Genomic DNA, 13,997 nt, shown 5'->3' with positions numbered 1-13,997 from the left:
AGCTGGGTGACATCAGATGGCAGGTGCGACATGGACATCAAAAGAAGAATAGGGATGGCAAAAGACACCTTTACGAGAATGAAGAGTATACTGACCAACACTAAACTAGGTATGACAACCCACTGCAGAGTACTGAAATGTTACATTTATTCAGTTATGTTATATGGCTCAGAATGTTGGACAATATCGAGTAACATGTGGAAACGAATTGAAGAAGCAGAGATGTGGATTTTGAAGAGGATGCATAGATAATCATGGACAAAATGAATATCTGACAAGGATGTCATGAACAGAGCAAGCACAAGAAGAGAAATAATGTATGAGATCATGAAAAGGCAACGTAACTTCATTGGACATGTGAATAGGAAAGAGGAGTTAGAATGCACGGTAATAATGGGAAAGATTGAAGGGAAGAAAGCAAGAGGAAGACAAAGACAAATGATAATGGAGACAGCAGCCAGAGAATTGGAAATGAATACCAATGAATTGATCCACTTGACCTGAAACAGGAGTGTGTGGGCCATGGCAGTCAAAGCTCAAACTGGGCATAGCACCTGATGATGATGATGATTTAATGGCAATCTACAGGACAGGAATGTTGACATCAAAGCTTAATAAAGAAAAGAATTCAGCTTAATATGAGTGTTCCTAGGGATAGGCTAGTAGATATGGTGGCAGTGATGGGCTGAAATGTGTTTATTTCAGTTTAGGAGGATTATGGGTAAGGAGGATAAACTTTGAGGCTGGAGCAGTAAATGGATTTATGATGTTGTTGCCATTACAGAGACCTGGCTACATGAGGAATGGTAGCTCAGCATTCTTAGTGTTCATTGTTTTAGCCATGATAGAGAAGGGGTAAAAGAGGTGAAGGGGTTGCACCACCAATAAGGAAGAATGTCTCAGCAGTACTTAGAGAGGACATGCTGGAGGGCTCAGCCACAGAGGCAATTTGGGTAGAGCTCTGAAATAAGAAAGGTGAGATTAACTGACGTGACTACATTATAATGCCTCCCCTTCTCCCAATGGCAACTGAGAAGGTGAGGAGCAGATATGTAAACAGATTATGGAAAAGTACAGGGGCAAAAGGGTTATCATAATGGGGCCGTAACTTTCTCAGTTTTGATTGGAACTTCCTAATACTAGAGGCTTAGATGGGGCTGAATTTCTTTAATGCATCCAAGACGGGTTCTTGAGACAGCATATCAAGAGTGCACTAGAGGAGCTTAGGAGGGATGATGGCACCTAACAGCAACTCCTTTGCTTGCATCTTCGGGAACAGCTCTATTTCTACCTTTAATATCTCTATGTTCCCCGTTCAGGGTTCTTTTGAAGACCCCGACCTGGAGTTCCACGCTGGCTTCGGTTCTTTGCGGGATTGGGACCTGTTCTCGGGGTTCCATGACTGGCCGCTATTCAACATGCCAAGGGTTTCGCCTGAGAATCTCGATCGTGTTGGAAGCCTAAGATCTTGGGGATCTGGAGACGGGCGGATCGAGGGTCGGTGTCACAGTTGGAGACTCTTGTGTCGTTGGGGAGGCCAGAAAACCTTTCGCTGTGGGCCCGAAGACCCAAGGTCTTTGCGATTTCGGACACAGAGCTCGAAAGAAGCAATGAAACGGAATTTTAAGATCGTAAATCAGCAGGTTGTTATGTCTCCCGCTCACTGTGAAAATGGGGGACACCTCCCTCTCCCTTGCCAGGGAGAGAGAGAACCTGTGGGTTGTCGAAGTCGGATGAAATGCGAAGCTTTTGGGGTAACTGCAAGGTCTGTGTCTTAGCTATTGCTTAGTACATGCTTGGGCTCGGTGATTATACCGATGCGTGTTTATTTTTGCTGGTGCGGGGGGGATCGTTGCTCGCTGTTGTTCATTCTTTGGGGCACTTCTCTGTTTTCGTGGATGTTTGCGAAGAAAAAGCATTGCAGGATGTATATTGTACACATTTCTTTGACATTAAACTTGACCTTTGAACCCTTGAGAGAACATAATGGACTTGGTTTTTGGAAATGAGCTTGGTAAAATGACCTAACTGACCATGGGTAAACTTTTTAGGAATAGTAACCAGAACTCATTATGTTTTCAGATAAGTAGGGATAAAATCAGACCTTGTGGGAAGGTACTAAATTTGAGAAGAGCATGTTACAACAGGGTAAGACAGGAGCTAAGAGGAATTGATTGGGAGCAGCCTTAAACACCAGCTGAGTAGAGTTAAGGATTGGGATATTACAGTAAGGAGTAAGCACGAGGATGGTAAGGCAAGAAAAGCTTGGATCACCTGAGTGATCGTAAATTTAGTTAAGAAGGAAAAGAAAGTCTATTTGAGGTTTAGAAAGCTAAACTCAGACTTGGCCCTTGTGCAACACAAGGATAGCAGGAAAGTGCTCAAGCAGGCAATTAGAAAGGCCTAAATGGATCATGTAATGTCCTTGGAGAGAAGGATCAAGGAGAATCCCAAGGCTTTTTATACTAATATTAAGAAAAAGAGGATAACTAAGGAGAAGGTAAGCCTATCAATGATAAAGGAGGGAATTTGTGCTTGTAGTCAGAGCAAGTAGCTGAGTAACTATCTGAGCATTTTGTGCTAGTACTTAGCAAGGAGAAGGATTTAGAGGATAGTGAATGCAGATTGGGGCATGTAAATGTGCTGAACATTTTGAGATTAAGAATGATTTCACACTAGGTCTTTTGAAAAGCATAAAGGTGGATAAATCCCCACGGCCTGAAGGCATAGATCCCAGAATATTGAAAGAAGTAAGTAAGGTGATTGCAGACATCCCACCTCTCTCAGAAGCTCCAGAAGTCTCCTGCATATTGATAGTGGCTCCCTGATGCCCGCAAATTATATACAATATCCCGGAAATCGATTTATTGCACAGTGAGCGAGGGGGGGAGATAGAGATAGATAGATGGGGGGGGAGGGAGAGGGAGGGAGAGAGAGAGAGGGGGGAGAGAGAATGATAATGAATCCTGATTGGTCTCTGTACTAAGTAGACATATCAGTTTTCTCTGTGGGCAGGCTTTACAGTCGACCTGTCTCTCTTTTTCATTATCCATCAGTTCAGTTTAGTGTCCTGCAGCGCTGTGGCAGAGTATTCCAAAAAAAGAAAACATAAAACGTACTTCACCCTAGACTACTCTAAATAATGATAGTGTTGCTAGTTTGGCAGTAGACTTTTCTATTGACTACAAAATACATGTTGAGGTGAGTTCTGGATTATGTCTCAACTAACCTTGAAGGACTGGTGCCAAACTACAAAAGCTTGCCAGTTGACGAGTTCTGGGGGAAGCTGTCCAAAGTAAAATCTGTGAGCACAGGGCAGTTGAGATTCAAAGAGCTCTGCCAGTTGATGAAGCCGCTTTTGGTGCTGCCAAATTCTAATTGTGATGTAGAAAGGGCATTCAGCATGGTGCGTCACATTAAGACAGAATTCAGAAGTCAGCTGTCTCACAAAACACTTGTGAATCTGATGTCTTGCAAAGTTAACAAATTCATTGACATAGACTGCTATGAGGTTGAGACTTCCAGTTGAGACCTCCCTGAAATGAGTTTTTGCAGGGTGGGATGTCTGTGATTGCTTGACATTTTACAAAGATCTCTGTGTCCTCACTAGAAGCAGTTGAGGTCCCAGAGGACTGGGGAGTTGCAAATGTTGTGCTTAATTCAAAAAAAGGAAATAGGGATAATTCAGTTAATTATAGGCCAGTGGGCCTCACATCAATGATAGAGAAGCTATTGGAGAGGAGACTGAGGAATGGTATTTATATATATTTGGAAAGGCATGGCCTGCTTACGGATATTCAGCATGGCTTTATGTGAGGCAGGTCATGGCTTACAAAACTTGATCAAGTTTATTGAGGAGGTGACAATGACCTTGATGAAGCTCAAAAGACACAGTAGGATATAGATCAATCACAAATATGATCAGAGATGTAGGATATGGAGTTTAATCCAGGAAAGTATGAGATTTTGCACTTTGGGAGGTCAAATGGAAGGAGAAAGTATACAGTTAATGGTAGACACCATAATAGCATTGAGGTACAGAGTGGTCTTGGGTACAGGTCGATAGTTCACGGAATGTGGCTATGTAACTGGATAAGGTGTTAAAAGTGGCATATGGCATACTTGCCTTCATAGATAGGAGTTTTTAAAGAAGTCATGTTGCAACTGTATAAAGCTTTAGTCAGACTGCACTTGGAATATCGCGGAGGATGAAGACCGTGGAGAAGCTGCAGAAGAGGTTTACCAAGAAGCTGCCTGCATTAGAGAGCATGAGTTATAAGGAAAGATTGTGCAAACTTGGGCTATTTGCCTTACAGCGCCAGAGGCTGAGGGGAGACATAACTCAAGGCTTAAATTATGAGTGCCATAGATAGGGTAGATAGTCTAAATGTTTTCTCCCAGGGTAGAAATGTCAAACACCAGAGGAGATGTTTTAAAGGTTATCGGGGATAAGTGTAAAGGTAACATGACTGGCAATTTTTTCCCTGTAGAGTGCCTGGAATGGGTTACCAGGGGAGATAGTGGATGCAGACAGTTTGGAGGAGTTTAGGAGGCTTTCAGAAAGACTCATGAATATGATGGGTATGGAGGAGGACACTTAATATTAATTGGCATTAATATTGGCACTTCGTGGGCTGAATGACCTGTCTTGTGCTATATTGTTCTATACTCGAAATGCATAAGACTAAGATTACAGAGGAAAAAATATACACCTGGAGACTAGCATTCATCTGTTAATATTTATTAAAATAATACACATGTAAATAGTTGAGAAATCTGGCTATCCAGCAATGCAGCTGTTTTGTATTATGCATATTTAATAAGTGCATGGATACCAAGCTTGTATATCAAACATGTGTTATGAGTAAATTATTGTGAAAAATATCAGCTAACAGCAAATTAACAAATTAATCCTACTAAATGTGACTTCTTAATACTTATTTCATAAATCAAAATTGGAAAGCAGAATTTAATTAAATTGCGTCTATCTTCTAACACAACAAATATTTCTGCATATTTACTGAGATTAACTCACAGATACTTCAGGTTTTCCAATTCCTCGAACGCCCTCCGTGGAATCCCTTTAATTTGGTTATTGTTGAGCAACCTGAGGAGACAGAGGAGTCAGTAATAAACAAATGCACCAAGGAGAAGCTTGTAGTTTACACAGAAAGATTTTATGGCACTCTTAGAAAAAGAATACAGCAAATAAACCAGGGAGGGCTATTCTTTTCTGAACCCGTAAATTTCAAACATTTTGTCCCTGTTGCCACTTAGCTAAATGTATGGGCCACTCCCTGAAGATTTATACTCTGAGCTCCTTGGATCTCTTCCCACTTCTCACCACACTCTGAGTCGATCATCTCTACAAGATATCTGGTTTTCTATCAGCCCCTAGTCCCATCTTCCTGACTCCTCTTCTCAAATCTGTCCTACAGATCATCTCCTCAGATCCCTCCCTGTCTTGCTCTTTGCCTTTGATTCCCCAACTATTTAACTCCAACTCTATGAGTTTTTCCTAACCTACATCCCCTGCATGGCCTTCCAATCTGCTCACGTCCCCCTTTCTGTACTTATCATTTGTCATGGTGTGAGCTCATAGAGAAAGGCTCTTGTGCTTGATTGAAAACAAGTAATAGCTGGTTTCTCCAGACCCAGAACTTAAAGTAGAGACTCAAGAGACTGTAGATGCTGGAAACCCAGAGCAAAATACTAGCGAACTACTGGGTAACTCAGTGGAGCAAACAGCATTTGTGGAAGAAAGGAATTGTCAATGATTCATGTCAGGATGCTTCAGCCGAAGTATGCTTCAACTACATATTTAAGAATATTGATTTTATTATTTTAAGTATTAAGAACACACAAACCCAGCACAGTTTTGGGGAACATTTTGTTCAGTCTGCAACACGTCATTTTAATTCTTTGTCCCATTCCAACTGTAATAGCGAAAAGGCAAGAGAGATTAAATAACAAGATGCGAGAAAGTGCGAGGCAAATAGGAACATAATGGATCTTACTATATAAAAAAGTTCGATCCAAAGGAGGTGAAAATGGAAGAAGCAACTCAGCTGAATGTTGCTTCATGGATATCATTTAGATCATCTTCTCGTGCAGACATCTATTAGTTATCTTTTAAAATACGTTCCAGAAAAAATACACCCTTTCAAGCTTATGTTCACCTTCTTATAAAAATGAATCTAATACCTTTCCAGTTGTAGCTATCTTTGTGAGCTAGTGGAATGGATTTGCTAGTTTTGTTTATGAAAGGTAAGCAATTGAACAGATAATTGCATTAAAAGAGAGTAGCTGTTTACATAACATCTTTCACATTCTTGGAACACCCCAATCATGATGTAATCAATGAAATATGAATAAAATGAACAACATTCATCAACTAAGCTGATCAGGGTGACCCTGCAGCATACTTTTCAACCATTAGGGACCGCGTTAGGGAACTGGAGCTGCAGCTCGATGACCTTCATCTGGTCAGGCAGAGTGAGGAGTTGGTAGAGAGGAGTTACAGGCAGGTGGTCGCACCGGGGCCACGGGAGGCAGACAAGTGGGTCACAGTTATGAGGGGGAAGAGGCAGATACTAGAGAGTACCCTGGTGGCTGTGCCCCTTGACAATAAGTAATCCTGTTTGAGTACTGTTGGGGGGGACAGCTTACCTGGGGGAAGCAACAGTGACCGTGCCTCCGGCACAGAATCCGGCCCTGTAGCTCAGAAGGGTAGGGGAAGGAAGAGGAGGGCAGTAGTAATAGGGGACTCAACAATAAAAGGGTCAGATAGGCGATTCTGTGGACGCAGTCAGGAGACCCGGATGGCAGTTTGCCTCCCTAGTGCCAGGGTCCGGGATGTTTCTCATCACGTCCAAGATATCCTGAAGTGGGAGGGTGAGGAGCCAGAGGTTGTGGTACATAAAGGTACCAATGATATAGGTAGGAAAAGGGAAGAGGTCCTGAAAGGAGAATATAGGGAGTTAGGAAGGGAGTTGAGAAGAAGGACCACAAAGGTAGTAATCTCGGGATTACTGCCTGTGCCACGCGACAGTGAGAGTAGGAATGGAATAAAGAGGAGGATAAATGTGTGGCTGAGGGATTGGAGCAGGGGGCAGGGATTCAAGTTTCTGGATCATTGGGACTCTTTTGGCGCAGGTGTGACCTGTGCAAAAAGGACGAGTTGCACTTGAATCCTAGGGGGACCAATATCCTGGTGGGGAGATTTACAAAGGCTACTGGGGAGACTTTAAACTAGAATGGTTGGGGTGTGGGAATCAAATTGAAGAGACTAGGAGAGAGGAGGTTAGTTCACAAATAGAGAGAGCTAGTAGACAGTGTGTGAGGGAGGATAGGCAGGTGACAGAGAAGGGGAGTGCTCAGACCGAAGATATAGGGGAGAAGGATGAAAAAGATAATAAAGTTAATGCACGATTAGGGATCAACAGAGAGTACGAGGTGGAGAGTTTCTTAAATGCACCTATTTTAATGCTAGGAGCACTGTAAGAAAGGTGGATGAGCTTAGAGCATGGATTGATACCTGGAAATATGATGTTGTAGCTATTAGTGAAACGTGGCTGAAGGAGGGGTGTGATTGGCAGCTAAATATTCCTGGATTTTGTTGCTTCAGGTGTGATAGAATCGGAGGAGCAAGAGGGGGAGGTGTTGCATTGCTTGTCAGAGAAAATATTACAGCGGTGCTTTGGCAGGATAGATTAGAGGACTCATCTAGGGAGGCTATTTGGGTGGAATGGAGGAATGGGAAAGGTGTAGTAACGCTTGTAGGGGTGTATTATAGCCCACCTAATGGGGAGCGAGAATTGGAGGAGCAAATTTGTAAGGAGATAGCAGGTATTTGTAGTAAGCACAAGGTTGTGATTGTGGGAGATTTTAATTTTCCACACATAGAATGGGAAACCCATTCTATAAAAGGGCTGACAACAGGAATTCTGCAGATGCTGGAAATTCAAGCAACATACATCAAAGTTGCTGATGAACGCAGCAGGCCAAGTAGCATCTATAGGAAGGACGAAGGGTCTCGGCCTGAAACGTCGACTGCACCTCTTCCTATAGATGCTGCTTGGCCTGCTGCGTTCACCAGCAACTTTGACGTATGTTGCTATAAAAGGGCTGGATGGTTTGGAGTTTGTAAAATGCGTGCAAGATAGTTTTTTGCAGCAATACATAGAGGTACCAACTAGAGAAGGGGCAGTGTTGGATCTCCTGTTAGGGAATGAGATAGGTCAGGTGACGGAGGTACGTGTTGGGGAGCACTTCGGGTCCAGTGATCACAATGTCATTAGTTTCAATATAATTATGGAGCAGGATAGGACTGGACCCAGGGTTGAGATTTTTGATTGGAGAAAGGCTAACTTTGAGGAGATGCGAAAGGATTTAGAAGGAGTGGATTGGGACAATTTGTTTTATGGGAAGGATGTAATAGAGAAATGGAGGTAATTTAAAGGTGAAATTTTGAGGGTACAGAATCTTTATGTTCCTGTTAGGTTGAAAGGAAAGGTTAAAAGTTTGAGAGAGCCATGGTTTTCAAGGGATATTGGAAACTTGGTTTGGAAAAAGAGAGGGATCTACAATAAATATAGGCAGCTTGGAGTAAATGAGGTGATCGAGGAATATAAAGAATGTAAAAAGAATCTTAAGAAAGAAATTAGAAAAGCTAAAAGAAGATATGAGCTTGCTTTGGCAAGTAAGGTGAAAATAAATCCAAAGGGTTTCTACAGTTATATTAATAGCAAAGGGATAGTGAGGGATAAAATTGGTCCCTTAGAGAATCAGAGTGGACGGCTATGTGCGGAGCCAAAAGAGATGGGGGGAGATTTTGAACAATTTCTTTTCTTCGGTATTCACTAAGGAGAAGGATATTGAATTGTGTAAGGTAAGGGAAACAAGTAGGGTAGTTATGGAAACTATGATGATTAAAGAAGAGGAAGTACTGGCGCTTTTAAGGAATGTAAAAGTGGATAAGTCTCCAGGTCCTGACAGGATATTCCCTAGGACCTTGAGGGAAGTTAGTGTGGAAATAGCAGGGGCTCTGACAGAAATATTTCAAATGTCATTAGAAACTGGGATGCTACCAGAGGATTGGCGTATTGCTCATGTTGTTTCATTGTTTAAAAAGGGTTCTAAGAGTAAACCTAGCAATTATCGGCCTGTGAGTTTGACGTCAGTGGTGGGTAAATTGATGGAAAGTATTCGTAGAGATGGTATATATAATTATCTGGATAGACAGGGTCTGATTAGGAACAGTCAACTTGGATTTGTGCGTGGAAAATCATGTTTGACAAATCTTATTCAATTTTTTGAAGAGGTTACTAGGAAAGTTGATGAGGGTAAAGCGGTGGATGTTGTCTATATGGACATCAGTAAGGCCTTTGACAAGGTTCCACATGGAAGGTTAGTTAGGAAGGTTCAATCGTTAGGTATTAATATTGAAGTAGTAAAATGGATTCAGCAGTGGCTGAATGGGAGATGCCAGACAGTAGTGGTGGATAACTTTGTCACATTGGAGGCCGGTGACTAGTGGTGTGCCTCAGGGATCTGTACTGGGTCCAATGTTGTTTGTCATATATACTAATGATCTGGATGATGGGGTGGTAAATTGGATGAGCAAGTATGCAGATGATACTAAGATAGGTGGAGTTGTGGATAATAAAGTAGGTTTTCAAAGCTTGCAGAGAGATTTAGGCCAGTTAGAAGAGTGGGCTGAAAGATGATGGATGGAGTTTAATGCTCATAAATGTGAGGTGCTACTTTTTGGTAGGACTAATCAAAATAGGACATACATGGTAAATGGTAGGGCATTGAAGAATGCAGTAGAACAGAGGGATCTAGGAATAACGGTGCATAATTCCCTGAAGGTGGAATCTCATGTGGCTAGGGTGCTGAAGAAAGCTTTTGGTATGCTGGCCTTTATAAATCAGAGCATTGAGTATAGGAGTTGGGATGTAATGTTGAAATTGTACGAGGCATGGGTAAGGCCAAATTTGGAGTACTGTGTACAGTTCTGGTCACCGAATTATAGGAAAGATGTCAACAAAATTGAGAGAGTACAGAGAAAATTTTCTAGAATGTTACCTGGGTTTCATCTCCTAAGTTACAGAGAAAGGTTGAACAAGTTGGGTCTCTATTCTTTGGAGCGTAGAAGGTTGAGGGGGGACTTGATAGAGGTATTTAAGATTATGAGGGGGATAGATAGAGTTGACGTGGATAGGCTTTTTCCATTGAGGGTGGGGGAGATTCAAACAAGAGGACATGAGTTGAGAGTTAAAGGGCAAAAGTTTAGGGGTAACATGAGGGGGAACTTCTTTACTCAGAGAGTGGTAGCTGTGTGGAACGAGCTTCCAGCAGAAGTGGTTGAGGCAGGTTTGATGTTGTCGTTTAAAGTTAAATTGGATAGCTATATGGACAGGAAAGGAATGGAGTGTTATGGGCTGAGTGCAGGTCAGTGGGACTAGGTGAGAGTAAGAGTTCAGCATGGACTAGAATGGCCGAGATGGCCTGTTTCCGTGCTGTAATTGTTATATGGTTATATGGTTATTACTGTGCAGGCAAAGATCACCATGAGGCCATAAGACAAAGGAGCAGAATGAGGCCATTCAGCCCATTGAGTCTGCACTGTCATTCCATCGTGGCTGATCCCAGATCATACTCAATAGACAATAGACAATAGACAATAGGTGCAGGAGTAAGTTATTCAGCCCTTCGAGCAAACACCACCATTCACTGTGATCATGGCTGATCATCCACAATCAGTATCCAGTTCCTGCCTTATCCACATAACCTTTGATTCCGCTATCTTTAAGAGCTCTATCAATCTCTTTCTTGAAAGCATCCAGAGACTTGGCCTTCACAGCCTTCTGGGGCAAAGCATTCCATATATCCACCATTCTCTGGGTATAGAAGTGTTTCCTCAACTCTGTTCTAAATGGCCTACCTCTTATTCTTAAACTGTGGCCTCTGGTTCTGGACTCAGCCATCAGCGGGAACATGTTTCCTGCTTCCAGCGTGTCCAATCCCTTAATAATCTTATATGTTTCAATAAGATCCCCTCTTAGCCTTCTAAATTCCAGAGTATACAAGCCCAGTCGCTCCAATCTTTCGACATATGACAGTCCCGCCGTCCCGGGAATTAACCTTGTGAACCTACGCTGCACTCCCTCAATAGCAAGAATGTCCTTCCTCAAATTTGGAGACCAAAACTGCACACAGTACTCCAAGTGTGGTCTCACCAGGGCCCTGTACACCTCTTTGCTCTTATATTCAACTGCCCTTGTTCTGAAGGCCAGCATGCCATTAGCTTTCTTCACTGCCTGTGTACTTGCATGCTTGCTTTCAGTGACTGATGTACAAGAACACGTAGACCTCGTTGTACTTCCCCTTTTCCTAACTTGACTCCATTTAGATAATAATCTGCCTTCCTCTTCTTACCACCAAAGTGGATAACCGCACATTTATCCACATTAAACTGCATCTGCCCACTCACCCAGCCTGTCCAAGTCACCCTGCATTCTCATAACATCCTCCTCACATTTCACACTGCCACCCAGCTTTGTGTCACTGGCAAATTTGCTAATGTTACTTTTAATTCCCTCATCTAAATCATTAATATATATTGTAAACAGCTGCGGTCCCAGCACTGAACCCTGCGGTACCCCACTGGTCACCGCCTGCCACTCAACCCCATACACCTGCCTTCTCACCATATCCTTTGATGCCCTGACCAATCAGGAAACTATCAACTTCCGCTTTAAATATAGCCACAGAATTGGCCTCCACCACAGTCTGTGGCAGAGCACTCCTCAGACTCAAGTTTCTGGCTAAAAAAAATTCTCCTTACCTCTTTTCTAAAAGGTCGCCCCTCAATTTTGAGGCTGTGCCCTCTAGTTCTGGATACATCCACCATAGGAAACATCCACCTTATATAGTCCTTTCAGCAGGTTTCAATAAGATCTCCACGCATTCCTCTAAATTCCAGTGAGTACAGTTTGGCCAAAAGCTGCCAAATGCTCCTCATATGTTAACTGCTTTGTTCTCAGAATCATCCTTGTGAACCTCCTCTGGACTCTCTCCAATGACAGCACATCCTTTCTCAGATACAGGACTCAAAACTATTGACAATACTCCAAATATGACCTGACTGGTGTCTTATAAAGCCTCAGCATTATCTCCTTGCATGTATATTCTACTCCCCTTGAAATAAATGATAACATTGCATTTGCCTTCTTTACCACAGACTCAACCTGTAAATTAACATTTTGGGAGTCTTGCACGAGGATTCCTAAGTCCCTCTGCACCTCTGATGTTTGAACTTTCTACCCATTTAGATAATATTTTGCATTATTGTTCCTTTTACCAAAATGTATTATCATATATTTCCCAACACTGTATTCCATCTGCTAGATTTTTGTCCATTCTTCCAATTTATCTAAGTCCAGCTGCAATTGCATTGCTCCCTCAGCACTATCTACCCCTCCACCTATCTTCACATCATCCGCAAACTTTGCAACAAAGCCATCAATTCCATTATCCAAATCATTGACAAATAATTTGAAAAGCAGCGGTCTCAATATTGACTCCTGAGGAGCACCACTGGTCACTGGCAGCCAACCAGCAAAGGCTCCCTTTATTCCCACTTGCTGCTTCCTGCCTGTCAGCCATTCTTCTATCCACTTCCTACATTTCACCGGTTGCCCAACGTGGAAAACGTTGATGTTTATCAACTGTATTTTTGGGGTGGGGGTGGGGGGGGGTAAGGTACTTATTTTTAACATGTATCAGCACCAAAAGAAGGCATGGTTGAAAATCATCACTGGAATCTTCACATCAATCCTCTGCAAGGAAGCAGGAATTTGAAACATTAGAAAATATTAGGAGCCGCTTCTTTCAACATTTAACTGTTAATAAGAATACCCCTGCTTTGTTGGCTGGTATTTTGGGCAAATAATTCTCTGAATGCATGATATTTTTAATCAAGTCACTTATCCACCCTCACTACTTATCCCCACTTGGAGTCTCTAAGTGATTCAGAGGGTCTGGGAATGGCTGAGACCTCCATAACTTTGTGCACCAGTTACGTGAAGAAAACTTGGTAGTGTCCGCTTGCTGAACAGCACAGTCTGCCTGCTGATGCCATCCTTGGACAGTCCAGCTCCCTGCATCCTGGTGAGGGAGCGCTCTTGTTGGTGAGCAAACATCAGAAGCTGGACAGTTTACTGAGTGGCGAATGGCATCTTGCTTAAAAATACATGTCACACCAATCAGTCATTGCACATGCACAGTGATGTTGTCAGTATGTATGACAGCACATGGGCTAAACTTCTAGAGAAGTTCTGTGGATTTGTAGATTATATTCAATTGCCTGCCTTATAAAAAGATTGTGCTACATGAAGGAGCTTTCAGGCCAAGGAATTTTAAGTGACAGGAGCTTGGAGTCTAAGCAATAAGTAGATGACAGTAATGCATCAGTAGGATTTGAAAGGCCAAGTGTGATTGGAGTGGATTAATGTACATAAAACAGAAAGAGATCTCACAGGTTATGGATATTCTTTTGAAATACACATTCCACAAGATTTCCAGACTTCCAATGATATTTCTACCCTAGTGAATCCTTTAATAAACTGCACATTGAACTGTCAAATAGGGTATTATTTAGGGATTAAAACAAAATTCATGCTAATCCATCTATTAAAAATGAACTCATTATTATGCTACATGGGAATGCTATTCATTAATAAAATGGAGATATTGAAGAGATGATCCAAACTCAAATAGTAGTTTTGTTGGAGCCCTGTCAGAAGTAAAGAAAGGATAAAGACCATGAGTCAAAAATACTTTGCAGGAGTTATCAGTTAAAGTGACATTAAATCAGAATATAATCCTACCCATATCTCCTCTACTTCTATACATGGAAGAATAAAGACATGTTGTAAATGCTGTGAAAATAATTTTTCTCACAATTAGCACAGGTCTACAAGCACGAAATG

General features: G+C 42.1%; 1 protein-coding gene across 1 annotated transcript in view; it reads right to left on the bottom strand.

Moving 5' to 3' along the window:
- The window catches only part of LOC134342776 (peroxidasin homolog), a 275,630-nt gene that overhangs the window by 110,921 nt on the left and 150,712 nt on the right, over positions 1-13,997 (bottom strand). The window contains exon 3 of the mRNA XM_063041342.1: positions 5,036-5,107. Coding sequence (XP_062897412.1) covers positions 5,036-5,107 — 72 coding nt within the window. The remainder of the gene's footprint in view (positions 1-5,035; positions 5,108-13,997) is intronic.

The sequence above is a fragment of the Mobula hypostoma genome, chromosome 2 (assembly GCF_963921235.1).
Source record: "Mobula hypostoma chromosome 2, sMobHyp1.1, whole genome shotgun sequence".
In the NCBI taxonomy this organism is placed as follows: Eukaryota; Metazoa; Chordata; class Chondrichthyes; order Myliobatiformes; family Myliobatidae; genus Mobula; species Mobula hypostoma.
This window is presented reverse-complemented; position numbering and strand designations above follow the sequence as displayed.